The following is a 16,788-nucleotide window of genomic DNA, read 5'->3' as shown; positions in this document are numbered from 1 at the left end:
TGTCACAGTTGCTCTTTGCTGATGACACTGTGCTCTTGGGAGATTCTGAAGAGAAGTTGCAGAGATTGGTGGATGAATTTGGTAGGGTGTGCAAAAGAAGAAAATTAAAAGTGAATACAGGAAAGAGTAAGGTTATGAGGATAACAAAAATATTAGGTGATGAAAGATTGGATATCAGATTGGAGGGAGAGAGTATGGAGGAGGTGAATGTATTCAAATATTTGGGAGTGGATGTGTCAGCGGATGGGTCTATGAAGGATGAGGTGAATCATAGAATTGATGAGGGGAAAAGGGTGAGTGGTGCACTTAGGAGTCTGTGGAGACAAAGAACTTTGTCCTTGGAGGCAAAGAGGGGAATGTATGAGAGTATAGTTTTACCAACACTCTTATATGGGTGTGAAGCATGGGTGATGAATGCTGCAGCGAGGAAAAGGCTGGAGGCAGTGGAGATGTCATGTCTGAGGTCAATGTGTGGTGTGAATATAATGCAGAGAATTCGTAGTTTGGAAGTTAGGAGGAGGTTCGGAATTACCAAAACTGTTGTCCAGAGGGCTGAGGAAGGGTTGTTGAGGTGGTTCGGACATGTAGAGAGAATGGAGCGAAACAGAATGACTTCAAGAGTGTATCAGTCTGTAGTGGAAGGAAGGCGGGGTAGGGGTCGGCCTAGGAAAGGTTGGAGGGAGGGGGTAAAGGAGGTTTTGTGTGCGAGGGCCTTGGACTTCCAGCAGGCGTGCGTGAGCGTGTTTGATAGGAGTGAATGGAGACAAATGGTTTTTAATACTTGACGTGCTGTTGGAGTGTGAGCAAAGTAACATTTATGAAGGGGTTCAGGGAAACCGGCAGGCCGGACTTGAGTCCTGGAGATGGGAAGTACAGTGCCTGCACTCTGAAGGAAGGGTGTTAATGTTGCAGTTTAAAAACTGTAGTGTAAAGCACCCTTCTGGCAAGACAGTGATGGAGTGAATGATGGTGAAAGTTTTTCTTTTTCGGGCCACCCTGCCTTGGTGGGAATCGGCCAGTGTGATAATAAAAAAAAATAATAAAATAAATCCATTTGTTCTCTAGGCTTTCTTAACCTGTTTATCTTACTCCAAAATTTTTTCTTATTCTCAGCAAAATGTGTTGAGAGTGCCTCACCCACTATCATTTGCTCTCCTTCTGCACTCTTTTCACCTTTCTTTTACTCTCCATGTACAGTGGACCCCCACATAGCGATATTAATCCATGCAAGAGAGCTCATTGTTATGCGAAATTATCGTTATGCGAATGAATTTTCCCATAAGAAATAATGGAAATCAAATTAATCCGTGCAAGACACCCAAAAGTATGAAAAAAAATTTTTACCACATGAAATATACATTTTCCTACACACAAAGAATAAGAACATAAGAACATAAGAAAGGAGGAACACTGCAGGAGGCCTGCTGGCCCATACTAGGCAGGTCCTTTACAATTCATCCCACTAACAAAACATTTACCCAACCCAATTTTCAATGCTACCCAAGAAATAAGCTCTGATGTGAAAGTCCCACTCAAATCCAACCCTTCCCACTCATGTACTTATCCAACCTAGATTTGAAACTACCCAAAGTCCTAGCCTCAATAACCCAACTAGGTAGACTGTTCCACTCATCAACTACCCTATTTCCAAACCAATACTTTCCTATGTCCTTTCTAAATCTAAACTTATCTAATTTAAATCCATTACTGCGGGTTCTCTCTTGGAGAGACATCCTCAAGACCTTATTAATATCCCCTTTATTAATACCTATCTTCCACTTATACACTTCGATCAGGTCTCCCCTCATTCTTCGTCTAACAAGTGAATGTAACTTAAGAGTCTTCAATCTTTCTTCATAAGGAAGATTTCTGATGCTATGTATTAATTTAGTCATCCTACGCTGAATGTTTTCTAACGAATTTATGTCCATTTTGTAATACGGAGACCAGAACTGAGCTGCATAATCAAGGTGAGGCCTTACTAATGATGTATAAAGCTGCAGTATGACCTCTGGACTTCTGTTGCTTACACTTCTTGACATAAATCCCAGTAATCTATTTGCCTTATTACGTACGCTTAGGCATTGCTGTCTTGGTTTAAGGTTGCTGCTCACCATAACCCCCAAGTCCTTTTCGCAATCTGTATGGCTAAGTTCTACATCATTTAATTTATAAGTACTAGGGTTATGGGCACTCCCAAGCTTCAGAACCTTGCACTTATCTACATTGAACTGCATCTGCCACTTTTCTGACCAAGAATAGAGTTTGTTTAAGTCCTCCTGAAGTTCCCTAACATCTACGTTTGAATCAATTATCCTACCTATCTTTGTGTCATCGGCGAATTTGCTCATATCACTAGTAATTCCCTCATCAAGATCATTGATATATATTATAAACAACAACGGGCCCAAGACTGATCCCTGTGGAACGCCACTTGTTACAGATCCCCACTCGGATTTAACCCCATTTATGGACACTCTCTGCTTCCTGTCAGTGAGCCATGACTCGATCCACGAGAGCACTTTTCCCCCAATGCCATGGGCTGCCACTTTCTTTAACAGTCTATGGTGCGGAACTCTATCAAAAGCCTTACTAAAATCTAAGTAAATAATATCAAATTCTTTATTGTGGTCAACAGCCTCAAAAGCTTTACTGAAGAAAGTTAATAAATTAGTTAGACAAGACCGGCCTCTTGTGAATCCATGCTGAGTATCATTAATCAAGCTATGCTTATCGAGATGGCTTCTTATAATCTCAGCTATAATTGACTCTAGTAATTTGCCTACAATTGAGGTCAGGCTTATTGGGCGGTAATTTGACGGTAACGACTTGTCCCCTGTTTTAAAAATAGGAGTTACATTAGCCATCTTCCACATATCAGACACTACACCTGTTTGAAGAGATAAATTAAAAATATTAGTTAATGGTTCACAGAGTTCCATTTTGCATTCCTTAAGAACCCTTGAAAAAACCTCATCAGGACCCGGCGACTTATTTTGCTTCAGTCTGTCTATCTGCCTCACAACCATCTCACTAGTGACTGTGATGTTACATAATTTATCTTCTTCTAGCCCACTGTAAAAATTAATTACTGGAATATTGTTAGTGTCTTCCTGTGTAAAAACTGAGAGAAAATAATTATTTAAAATCAAGCACATTTCATTCTCATTGTCAGTAAGGTGCCCATAGTTATTTTTAAGGGGACCTATCTTATCTCTAACTTTTGTTCTATAGACCTGGAAAAAACTTTTTGGGTTAGTTTTAGAATCCCTAGCAACTTTAATTTCATAGTCCCTTTTAGCTTTTCTTATCCCCTTTTTAATGTCCCTCTTAATGTCAATATACTGATTCATAAGATGACCCTCACCTCTTTTGATACGCCTATAAATTCCTTTCTTATGCCCTAGTAGATATTTGAGCCTATTATTCATCCATTTTGGGTCATTTCTATTTGATCTAATTTCTTTATATGGGATAAACGCTCTTTGAGCAGCATGTATAGTGTTCAGAAAACTGTCATATTGATAGCTCTCTTCGTTACCCCAGTCAACAGATGATAAGTGTTCTTTAAGCCCATCGTAATCTGCTAAGCGAAAATCTGGGACTGTTACTGAGTTATCGCTACTATCGTACTTCCATTCAATGCTAAATGTAATTGATTTGTGGTCGCTAGCACCCAGTTCCTCTGAAATTTCTAAATTATTAACAAGGGATTCATTGTTTGCCATAACTAAGTCAAGCAGGTTATTTCCCCTTGTAGGTTCTGTCACAAACTGCTTCAAAAAACAATCCTGAAATACTTCTAAGAAGTCGTACGATTCTAAATTCCCAGTCAAGAAATTCCAATCAACATGACTAAAGTTAAAGTCTCCTAGAATTACTACATTATCGTGCCTTGTGGCCTTAACAATTTCCTCCCATAGTAGTTTCCCTTGGTCCCTATCTAAGTTAGGGGGACGGTATATCACTCCTAAAATCAGTTTTTCATGCCCCTCTGAAAATTCTATCCAAACAGACTCTGTATGTGTTACTTCAGACTTAATACCCGTTTTTATGCAACAGTTCAAGCGATCTCGGACGTACAATGCCACCCCAATATACAATATATTGCACAATATATATTGTGCATGTACTACTCTACTAAATGAAGAATAAATGACACCTTTATTGAAGATGCAGCAATGACTGATGAGACACTGTGTCCTGGGAGTACCTTTTCCTCCTGAGTACTGTAGGTCCTGTTTGGCATTTTCTTCCAGAACAGGCCTTATCACACTGTGTATGTCACTACGATTTTTAAATCTCTCAAACCAACCTTTGCTGGCTTTAAATTCACCAATATGAGCACTAGTTCCAGGCATTTTTCCCTGTTCACCTGGGTGTTAGTCGACTGGTGTGGGTTGCATCCTGGGAGACAAGATTAAGGACCCCAATGGAAATAAGTTAGACAGTCTTCGATGACACTGACTTTTTTGGGTTATCCTGGGTGGCAAATCCTCTGGGGTTAATTGTTTCTTGGTATTCTCAATAAGCCACACCAACAACTGTGCTACAGCAGCAGCAGCAGCAGCAGCAGCAGCTGACAGTGCTACAGCAGCAGCAGACGATGCTACAGCAGCAGCAGACGATGCTACAGCAGCAGCAGACGATGCTACAGCAGCAGCAGACGATGCTACAGCAGCAGCAGACGGTACTAAAGCAGCAGCAGACGGTACTACAGCAGCAGCAGCAGCAGCTGACGGTGGTACAACAGCAGCAGCAGCTGACGGTGCTACAGCAGCAGCGGCAGCAGCAGCTGACAGTGGTGCAGCAGCAGCAGCAGCAGCAGCTGATGGTGGTACAGCAGCAGCAGCAGCTGACAGTGCTACAGCAGCAGCAGACGATGCTACAGCAGCAGCAGATGATGCTACAGCAGCAGCAGACGATGCTACAGCAGCAGCAGACGGTACTACAGCAGCAGCAGACGGTACTACAGCAGCAGCAGCAGCAGCTGACAGTGCTACAGCAGCAGCAGACGATGCTACAGCAGCAGCAGATGATGCTACAGCAGCAGCAGACGATGCTACAGCAGCAGCAGACGGTACTACAGCAGCAGCAGACGGTACTACAGCAGCAGCAGCAGCAGCTGACGGTGGTACAACAGCAGCAGCAGCTGACGGTGGTACAGCAGCAGCAGCAGCTGACAGTGCAGCAGCAGCAGCTGACGGTGGTACAGCAGCAGCAGCAGCTGTACCACCAATAGTAGCAATGGTTGATTGGGGTTTATTATACAACCTGGCCAGCTCGGAGACACGCACTCCACTTTCATACTTATCAATGATCTTTTTCTTCATCTCTATAGTAATTCTCACCCTTATTGCTGTAGGGTTGGCACTAGAAGCTTTCTTGGGGCCCATGGTCACTTATTTTGCAGATAAAATCACCAAAAACACTGTAATAATACGAAATGTTCCGATTGTATGCTTAGATGTTACCGAGGAGGCTGGCTGGTAAACAATGCCACCGGCGGAACATGTGAGCGTAGCTCAGGCCGCACATAGACGCGTCTCGGACGAACAGCGTTGAGCGGGTTTTTTAGCGGTATGCGAGGCAAAATCTTAGCGATAGAATGTAGCGGTATGCGGATTTAACGTTATGTAAGGCCAGCGGTATGCGGGGGTCCACTGTACGTATTCTGCCTTTCTTATATCACTTCTGCTTTGTAATAACCTCATATGTGACCTCTTTTCTCTTTTACTGCACCCTTTACCTCATCATTCCACCAATCACTACTCTTTCCTCCTGCACCACCCTACTATAGCCACAAACTTCTGCCCCACACTGCATTTTTAACCCTGTCACTGTTGGTGCCGTAGTACTACGTCAAAATTCTAGTGGCTTCAAATCTACTGGGAGAAAGCTGGTAGACCTACATATGAGAGAATGGGTCTGAGTGGTCAGTGTGTGCACTATAAAAAAATCCTGCAGCAAGCAGAGCATAATGAGGAAAAAAATTCCTCACATTTTTTTCAACATTTGAAAGTATGTAAAAAAATGTACATCATCATTTTTTTTTTTTTACATTGGAAAATGTGTAAAAAAAACTTTTATCTACTTTTTTTTTTTTGGTTATATTTGAAAATGTGTAAAAAAACAGATCTACTTTTGGAGCACTACGGATTTGAACGTCAATCTATTTGAACCGTTTAAGGGTTAAAACACTGACTTTACGACATATATTCGTATGGTATTTATGGTTGTATTGTCAGCATAGTTTGCTGATCCCCTACATGTGTTATATAGCTTATCTGAGTATCATAGTTAGTACCATCCATATGTTTTACATACACAACCCCTTTGCTAGGCCTAGTGACTAGTTTGTGTGACGTCACGTGACGCTGTTGTGAGCCCTTTGTGCCTGGGATCCTCCTCAGTTCCCAGTTATCCAAGCAGGCAACAGGACAGGCAGTTTGGGCTCTCCCTTCTCACACTCTGCAATATAGTGTTACCATCCAACAAGTGTGTTTATCTCCAACCTTCATATCTCCTATGAACCCCCACTACAAATGGTGCCAGCAGAGGGCCTGTAATTCTGACGATTACAGCAATTTCTGGAGATAAATTTCTACTGTGCAGGTCGCCATTTTGTGACATTTAGGCCTCTCGAGACGGGTGACACTCAACATCCCAAGCCAGCTACCCCAAGCAAGCATTCACCAGCCTATTGCTTCCTACTTACTGGTCAGTCTCTGTGTATTAGTTTTATTTGCTTATTGCATTACTTCCGAGGGGTTGACCCGGGTTTGCAAAGTAAGCCAAGCCACCAAGCCAGTCTGTGGAGGGGGGGGGAGTCCAGCCCAGCTCTACACCATTCCAGCTTTGCCTGCTAAGCCAGCTTTCCACCCCTGCTGGGGGGGAGTCCAGCCCAGCTCTACACCATTCCAGCTTTGCCTGCTAAGCCAGCTTTCCACCCCTGCTGTGCTCATCGTTACAAGTTCTCAAGCCAGTATGTGTGAAGGGTTAAGCCAAGCCAGCCAGCAACTAACCCAGGTTACTTAACCCAGTACTCCAGGAAGCAACGTGGGTACAGTTTTCTCCATCACTTTGTGCTTCCAGTTCAAGCTGTTTTGAGTGTTTTACAATCCCAGTGGTGTTATGGTATTTTGTGGGTTTTTAAGCCAGCCCAGCTTAGAATATTTTCGTGCATAGTGCGGATGTCCCCAGAGTGGCTTACGCCGTTCATTCCATAGGCCCATGTGGTGTCTCACCTCGCTGCCTCACACCATCACTACCACTGTAATTTTTACCCATATCACGGGTTCTAGCACCATATTTTACAGACCACATAGGGGGTCAAGAGACAAGTGTTCCTTCGACCCTGTGCGCCTACGTAAAAGCCTCCTGTGTGAGTCTATCGTCGATTTAAGTGCAAATTCAACGTGTTTGAGAGCAATGGAGTGCTGCGCCAGCTACAAACCAACCTTACCTACCTCATATACTGCTCTCATTCTCCACCACCGTCGCTACAGTGATCGTATTTTATAGAGACATTTGCGAGTGTTGAGATAATTTTGCAGTGATTCCTAAGTGAGATTTCTTTTCAGCGACTCTTGATCAATGCTCATAATATCCTGTTCGAAATATTTTTTTTTTTCTCTTTCTTCAGTGTTAATTTTCGAGCTTTATTTTATGTCTGTTGTGTTGTGTTCATTTTTTTTATATACTTGAAGTAAGTACTTTAATGTTTTTCCTTGTTGTGTGCAATATATAAGCAGTATAACCTTGTGTTTACACTTCACAATTATCGTGTGTTCGCAGTATTGTGTTCCTTGTCTAGTAATTTATGTAGTGAAGTAATTCAGTAACTTGTTACCTTATATTCTGCATCACAACTCAGTGTTGTCTCAGTTATTTTTTTTCTTCTCCCAGTATTTGTTTATTCTTGCTGTTTTTGTTTTCATTCATTTGCCATTTTTTCTATGTGTTGAACATTCTTGTGTTAATTCTTTTTATTTAGCCAGTGTCTAATTTGTCTTATCTCCACAGACAATAGTGCCATTATTTTGTTGAAGCAAGACAATTATTTTCCAATTTTTCACACCCCAAGTCTCATTGCAAGAAAATTCTCATAGTATTGTGCATATATTGATGTGTTTTGTTCCTGCATCACTCTGAGTGTTAACCTTTCTTTGTTTTGCATTTTTGCCTTTATTATTTTTAATATTTCACTGAACAAATTCACTCTTAGTGCAATTTTTGCCTTCTTTTAAAGTAAATCATTCGTTTGCTTGTCCAGTGTTTGCTTAAGCTGCAATTAAGAGTTAAAGTGTTCAATCAGTTCATTCCTTGATAATTTTCTTTTATAGTTTTGAAACTGCATTTTCTTGTGTGCAATTTTTTATTATTGCAATATTGACTCATTTTGCAATAATTCTCGCATAAATATTGTGCTGCCATTAAAATTTTTCTTTCAGAAATCTTTATGTACTGTTGAGTTGTGCAGTACTTTTGATTAGAAATTGTTATTTGCAATATTGGTACAGTTTATTTCAGTGCAATATTCTGTGATTTCAGTTTCACATTCCTTGTTCTGTGCATATTTTATTCTTGTGAGTCATTTTATTTTATTTTTTGATAGAATTGCTTTCCCAGTTTGCTTTAATTTTGCACAAGATTTATTGATTCTATTTTATCATTTTTGTTTGATTTATCCTTTTTTGTTGAATTTCTTTATTGAATTGAGAGTAAAGACAACTCACTGTGCCATTAATTCAATTTAAAGTAAATCTGAGTAAATTTGATTTGAGTAAAGTACAATTTCTCTTGATTTTCAAAGTGTTGCTTATCCAATTGAGTGATTTTTTTTTTATTTTCATGTGAGTTTTCCTTGCTTACAGTGTGACTTGTCAATTTTTCTTTACTTATGCAGAATAGTTAAGCATTTTCTTCCCATTTAAGCTTATTGTGTCACTCTCTCTATTTTTCTTGCCTTTATGTCCTTGAGTAAGTTCCCTGAGAAGATGTCCCAGTCACTTTTGCTTGCTTACTTAGTGTATCATGCCAGTCAGTCAATATGAATCAGTCCACAGTACCAATATTCTCTTACTGACTGAAAGACAATACCTAGCCCTTGAGCAATGTGTTGGTTCTCACAGCTTGTATCTGAGATTTGTTAAAGTGCTGCAAAATGTGAAGTTCAGATTAAGCTCCTATAGATTCGTTCATTACTTATTAACGTAGCCGAGCGGTCAGGCACTAGTAATACTGTCACTCCTGTCTGGAATCCAGCCACAATATCGTGCACGCAGGATAGTGTACAGTTACCTTGGGTTTCAGAGGAACCTTAGACAACCCTGGGTGCTGAGACTATCCATGTGATGACGACTTGTTCAAGTAGTCGTTCCTTCCAGGGGACGCTTTGTGAAGAACATTACTTGTAATGAGTTATGTCATCTCTTGCTGATGTCGCAAGCCGTTGCAGAAAGACGTTTCTGTGGCTAGTGTACTCACTTGAGTGTTGTTGTTGTTCTTGGGTTCCAGATGGTGATGCCATCCTCGTTGACAGTAATCCGTGCATTGTAAAAAGTTGTTTCTCGAGTAATCTTCATGTGTTGTTAACGTTTGTAAGTGTAATCTCTCTATAGTTGATACCTCGTGTCACTATGTGCGACTCAGATTGAATACCAGTATTACTGACCGTGTTCATTTCTTTTCCTCTGTGCTTGCAGTGAGAGATAGTAGATCCGTTCTCCCTTGCTCATATTGCGTGTTATAGCGTTACTTTTTTCAACAGGGGAGAGTCATCCACTCCACCGAGTTTGTTCATTCCTCCAGAAAGAAAGAACCGATTCCTTGTGGTCTGGTGTGATTTGATTCCTGCTCCAGGAAGATCTTACTCTGACTGTGAAGCCACCAGCACTCATGACTTTGTCATGAGTCAAGAATTACTGTATCAAACAGCCGAGTTGGGTACTCCAAGCATAAGAGTGTACCAATTAGTAAACAAACATCTGTGTGTTATGGTAGACCATTTCACCAGATATTGTGAGTTAGTTCCTATTGCAGATAAGACTGCCGAGACAGTAGCTAAAGCGTTTAAAGAACGCATTATCTGCAGGCATACCACCCCTAAGTCCTCAGTAACAGATAATGGAGGTGAATTCTGCAACGAGATTCTTGAAAATTTGTGTACCTTGTACAAAATCTCTAAGTCAAGCATTGTTCCCCAATATCCTGCGAGTAATGGTTTGGCAGAACGTACAAATAAGAAAGTACTAGATGTTTTGAGAGCCACTATCAACCCCAATAGTGAAACTTGGGATGAAGTTATACCAGATGTTCAATGTGCCATAAATTCTGCTTACAATGCTTCCATAGGTGACACTCCACATTATGCATTGTACGGTGTAGACAAGTGTTTACCTTATGAGTTGTTATATTCCACTCCGAAACCCAATTATAACCCTGATGATTTCATAGCAACTCGTACCAGCATAGCTCAAAGTGTTTTTAGAAGAATCCGTGAAACACTAATAGCCGTGCTAAGCCGACCAAAGTTAAAGCGAGTTCGAGGGTTATGCTGACTAATTTCAACAAAACATCCGCAATGCCTAAGCTCGATCAAAAGTTTGTTGGCCCTTATCGAGTAGTTGAACATATCAATGGCAATAAATATAAGGTTAGAGAAATTAGTACTGGTCAGTATAAAGAATCGCATTTAGATTATAGGAAATTAGTATGCGATGTCGAGGATGATAATTCTACCCAGACTAATGTGTCAGTCGCTGACAATCCACTTGACTCTGTACCCTCTACCTCTAATACTCGGCCAGATAATCAACCCGAATGACGTTATTCTTTGCGTACTCGACAAGTAATGAGAAATCCACAAGTATCTTTTGTAGATACTTGTTCAGATCGCCCTCAGTCAAGGCATGTGTTAGCCAATGCAGAAGAATTCGATCCACCCAAAGATGATAACCATTCTGCATATGTAAATCTTACCCTCGCAGAGTTGGCTTTAAATGTACATAGTCTGTATAATTAGATGTTCAAGATGAATGAAGTTGTCAACTGTGTGTTTTTATTAGCTGATCAGTTTTTTCAAAAAAAATTTTGTGTTCACGTTCCCTCCGAATTCTGAGAATTTAGCAGTAATGATCTGAGCGAGCCAGATCTGCCTTTGCTGTTAATTTACTTTCAACTTTGTAAATATATATTTATTCTTCCTCAGAATCCGTAGAGTGCATGAATACAGATCGATCGACCAATTCCATCCTTTATTATAATATAATTTGTACTTATAATTTGTAATGCATTATGTTAACACCCATTACGATACCATCCATCAGTTCTAAGTTACATATGTCTTTGCTATTGAACAGAATCAGCCCAGAGCGACCTGCCTGTTCAGCCTATAGCATAGTATTGTATGTCGAGACGACATACGTAACATGACCGAGCTGTCAGCGTAGTTGCTGATTCCCTACATGTGTTGTATAGCTTATCTGAGTATCATAGTTAGTACCATCCATATGTTTTACATACACGACCCCTTTGCTAGGCCTAGTGACTAGTTTGTGTGACGTCACATGACGCTGTTGTGAGCCCTTCGCGCTTGGGATCCTCCTCAGTTCTCCGTTATCCAAGCAGGCGACAGGACAGGCAGTTTGGGCTCTCCCTTCTCACACTCTGCAATACAGTGTTACCATCCAACAAGTTTGGAGAGATATATTGTGTATTTTTATACGTATATACTTCTAAACTGTTGTATCCTGGGCACCTCTGCAAAAACAGTGATTATGTGTGAGTGAGGTGAAAGTGTTGAATGATGATGAAAGTATTTTCTTTGAGTTTTTCTTTCTCTTTGGGTTACCCTGCCTCGGTGGGAGACGGCCGACTTGTTGAAAAAAAAAAAAATACAACAAGTGTGTTTATCTCCAACCTTCATATCTCCTACGAACCCCCACTACAGTATTCTCGTTTTCTTGGTTTCATTTGATAGAATGGAAGTTATATTACAGAAATTGAGATGATTCTGAATGGTTCTCGGACTAAAAGTACCTTGAAATTGAGCTCAAAGTAGGGAAATGCTCAATTTTTGCCCATGTTCAAGAGTGAACAGATGATGCCGCGCATCCAATACACATCAACTGGCGAGTTTAATATTCTTTCACAAATGCACTGATATTATTTATACCACTTTTACAATAATGCAGTAGTCTGCATAACAGTAAATCTTCTATTTTTTTGTGAATAAAAATTCAAACTGGAAAGCAACCATAATAAAAGACGGGCCTGGAGACATGACTAATGAACAGAGAAAATGTTATTTTAGTGCTAGGAATGTCTGCATTGTTTATTCTGGCCCTTATTTTGAAACTGGCCTGATGGTACTTAAAATGTGTATGAAATTGGCCAAATTACCATTTTCTGATCATTTTACTGGATAGTTGGAATCAGTAAATGAGCAGTTTCTTGTACTCAATCAATAGAACAAATGGAGTTCTAGTGAAATAGCTATGAGTTTGATCAACTGGAACAATGGAATTAGCTGAAAATAGGGGTCAAAGTGGGCAAAATCACCAATGCGTAAATATCGCCAAGACCTTTAACCCTTAAACGGTCCAAACGTATATATAAGTTCACTCGCGTAGCGCCCCAAATTTTTTGAGAGAAAAAATTGTCTTTTTTTAATAGAAAAAAAGAGCATATGATACCCAGGCATCCCCAATTATTTTAATATGGCACACAGTGAGTGTGCACACCCATTCTCTCATGTCTAGGTGACTCAGGCTTATCGTGGCAATGTTGAATGAATGACAAAGAAAACGTATAATTTGGGGCGCTACGCACATGAACGTATATATACGTTTGGACCGTTTAAGGGTTAACTTTGCGAGAGAGTAATTCAATAAGTTTTCCATCAAATTTCATACTTTTGGTGTCATTACCATTGGGAAAAGATTCTCTATCATTTCATAAGAAAAAATTTTTTTTTTTTTTTTTTTATCATTTTTTGACACTGAGAGAAAGTTTGTGAGTAGGGGTCTCTCGACAGTGAAAGGGTTAAAACTATCCCACCCCTCTTCAACCCCCACACTACCTATACTCACATTAGCCACCTTTCTGCCAATAACTTCCTCCTCAGTTTATAAACTATCACCTCTCTCTTACTTGCTGTTGCCATTTTCTGATTGCCCCATCTACCCCTTACTCTAACTGTAGCTACAACTAAATAACGATCTAATATATCTGTTGTCCCTCTATACACATGCACATCCTGAGGCCTACCCATCAACCTTTTATCAACCAATACATAATCTAACAAACTATTTATGTTACATGCTATATCATATCTTGTATATTTATTTATCCTCTTTTTTTTTCATAAAACATGTTTTTTTTTTTTTCAACAAGTCGGCCGTCTCCCACCGAGGTAGGGTGACCCAAAAAAGAAAGAAAATCCCCAAAAAGAAAATACTTTCATCATCATTCAACACTTTCACCACACTTACCCATTATCACTGTTTTTGCAGAGGTGCTCAGAATACAACAGTTTAGAAGCATATATGTATAAAGCTACACAACATATGTATTACTTTATATTCTCTTAACAATAAATAGGCTTTCAAATGAGCTGATGTAGGTAACAGCTTTTAGCTTGTTAAAAAAGTTAGGAACCATAAACCTAAACTTGTAGAACCCCGTGTAAAAAAAAAAATATAAAGATTAAGAAAATTAGAGAGAAAAAGAGAGAGATACATATGCTATCTGCCCCTACACACATCAAAGCTTCCTACACTACACTTAACCACAACAGTGGGGAAGTGGAAAACACATGCCAAGTAAAGATGCAATGATACCAAAATTTTTGTCGATACCAACACCAATACTCAATTTTTGGCCAACACCGATATCATCAAACATCGTTGATACCCACTGATACTGGCAACAATACTGATACCTGCTGATATTCAATTTTAGGATGATGATGATACCACTAAAATTAGCTGATATCAATACTGTGGCACACCCCTAGTATAGTTAGGTATGACATGAGAGGGTGTGAGTAAACACAACTGAGTGAGACAAAAAGGGAGAGTGCAGCTGCTGTCCACAATTATATATCTGTGCTGTATACTGTAGTGTAACTGCTCTATTTAATTAGCATGTATACTTCAATCACACAAAGTTTAGTATTGAATGTAAAATGCTGGGTAAATATTCTTAGTTTTAAAAATCAGATACTGAATGTTACAGCTCTGTATTTCCAATTATAACACTGCTGTCTCTGGAAAAATACTTTCCGAGTTCTGAATACTCGACTCGACAACAACTTTGAGAAACACATTAACGTCATGAATGATGGGGTGGGAGTGGGGATACCTACTGTATAGGGATTCTTGGATCAAACAGAAAGGTCAATTTCTCAACATACCAGACGTTGTAAAAGTGCTTTCACAAAACTTGCATCGGTGAGGTTTAATGCCCGTGTGTGTGTTTACATGATTTTGAAGCGATGCTAAAGTTTTGAATCCTCTTTCACAGACAGAACATTTATGTGGCCGCTCCTCACTGTGAGACTTCATATGTCTTGAAAGTAAGTATCTGAAGAATAACACAAATTTACAACAAATCAATAACACACAAAAGCATAATTTCCCTCATTAGGCCTAGAAAAGCTGATAAACTCAATACTGTATGTATGGCCTAATGACCAGATGACCTCCAAAAATCTCTACCATATTTCTAAATTCATTCAGAATTCTTAATTATTATATTACGATGTATAATAAATTTATCTTCTCCGCATATTCCTTAGCTTTCTCATTCTAAGAGACTGAATGCAACATTTAATACAAGAATACAATACATCTGAGCAACACTAAATTTTTTACTACAGAGACTGTTTTCCCACAAAGGTCCAAGCTAATTTTATACCTAATTAATGACAATTCAACTATAGGAATAACATCCCCATTATTCTCTCTCTAAAGTATTTGAACTTTCTATCAATGGGCATTTTATTTAAATAGGATAATCATTAAACTAAACTTGATGTGTTTCAGTTGCTGCACAATCCAAGAGATTTCCTATAGACGAAAACACCAGCCCTTTGACTATCTGTGCATACAAGAGGGTCTAATACAGGGTGTAACTTAGGGTTCTAATTTTCTATTCATCCAGTAATGCAATGAAACTTTAAAAAAGGGGTGGAAACACTGCTCACAATGGAATGTCCATTAATTACTAGGTAGTCAACTCACTAATACACAAAGTGTATTAAGAACTAGTTGCAAAATCAGTGTAGTCAAATACATTAAAAAAAAAAAATCTCAGTAAAGCAACTTTAACTGCACCCTGTAATTAAGCAATAAAATAAGAAAAACTTTCATTATTTTTCAGTTTACTTCTTCTAATGATATTTGGCATTAATTTTCTATAATCCTGAAAGAAAACAGTCATTTTTTATTAAATAAAAAGAATATGCCAAATCTGGGACGTTCGGTGATTTTTTCAATTTGCAGGGAAATAAGGAAAATTTGTCAAAACATCACCAGGCCATAAAAAGTAAGTTTTCATTACTTTTCAGCTATATTTTGATAGTGACACTATTTTAAATGTTCTATAATCCAGTAGGAAACATTGTAGTTTCATTAAAAAACTGGCATGAGCATTCTTGGCCCACAACAGCCAGCCACAAGCCACAACTTAAAAATTAAAATAAAATTGAGCTAACTGGCACCTACACAAACAAGTAACAATCCAAATCATGGGCCCTCAAAGGGTTAACCCTTTGAGGGTTCAAGCCATAGATCTACGCCTTGTCCACAGGGTCTGAGCCGTAGTTCTATGTCATGAGCTCAGCTTACTCAGATAAGCTGTGAGCAGTAAATTTGGGCCTAGATATGAGAGAATGGCTCTATGTGGTAAGTGTGCACCATATAAAACAAATCTTGCAGCATGCAGTGCATAATGAGAAAAAATAAAACTGCGACAGTGTTTTTGGATTAAAGCACCAACATTGCAGTGTATTTTATTGTTTTTATGGGTCTATTTATAGTTTTTGGTCTCATTTGATGGAATAGAAGATATATTACAGAAATAGAGATGATTTAGATTCGTTTTAGTATTGAAAACAGCTTGAAATTGAGTCAAAGTAGCAAAAATGTTTGATTTTGCCAAAGCTCAAGAGTAAACAAATGACATCAAGCGTCCAATACATGTCAACTCGTGGGTCTAATTTATGTTCATGAATGAAAAACTAATGGTTTGCTTACTTGGCAATGCTCATTTTTCATATATTGTCAGTCATTTAAAATTGCACACATTTCTTAGGACAGTATGTGTGGATTAAATACTAAGAAACAGTTGCAGTCTTTATCATGTGTTCAGGTTGTTTGAACTTTTAACCAAAACACTGTCCCAGTGTACATGTAATATTTTCCTAAAAATGATAAGTTTATTTAACCCTTTCGGGGTTTCGGCCTTACTAGTACGGCTTACGTGCCAGTGTTTTTGACGTACTAGTATGCATAAATTCTAGCGCCTTCAAATCTCGCGGGAAAAGGCTGGTGGGCCTAGGTGTGAGAGAATGGGTGTGTGTGGTTGGTGTGCGCGGTAGAAAAAAAGTCTGGGACCCAGTGGCGCATTGTGGGAATGCCATTTTAGTAGACCTTGTTCACCATGCCTCGCGGTAAGAAGCTCCTCACTCCTCGGCGAATTGGGACACTTTTGTTCCCCAGTGACAGTTCTAATACAGATGGAAGTGCCAGTGAAGATGAGTTTCAAGGTTTTCGTGAGGTT

The 16,788-nt window shown here is 39.3% G+C and overlaps 1 protein-coding gene across 6 annotated transcripts in view; it reads right to left on the bottom strand.

Annotated features, from left to right (window-relative positions):
• LOC128688003 (transcriptional repressor CTCF) overlaps positions 1-16,788 on the bottom strand; it is a 250,016-nt gene that overhangs the window by 124,606 nt on the left and 108,622 nt on the right. For all 6 annotated transcript variants that reach the window (XM_070083728.1, XM_070083727.1, XM_070083729.1 and 3 more), the window contains exon 7: positions 14,420-14,589. In XM_070083728.1, coding sequence (XP_069939829.1) covers positions 14,420-14,589 — 170 coding nt within the window. The remainder of the gene's footprint in view (positions 1-14,419; positions 14,590-16,788) is intronic.

The sequence above is a fragment of the Cherax quadricarinatus genome, chromosome 10 (genome assembly GCF_038502225.1).
Source record: "Cherax quadricarinatus isolate ZL_2023a chromosome 10, ASM3850222v1, whole genome shotgun sequence".
NCBI lineage: Eukaryota > Metazoa > Arthropoda > Malacostraca > Decapoda > Parastacidae > Cherax > Cherax quadricarinatus.
The sequence above is the reverse complement of the archived record's forward strand: the minus strand, read 5'-3'. Positions and strand labels throughout refer to the sequence as shown.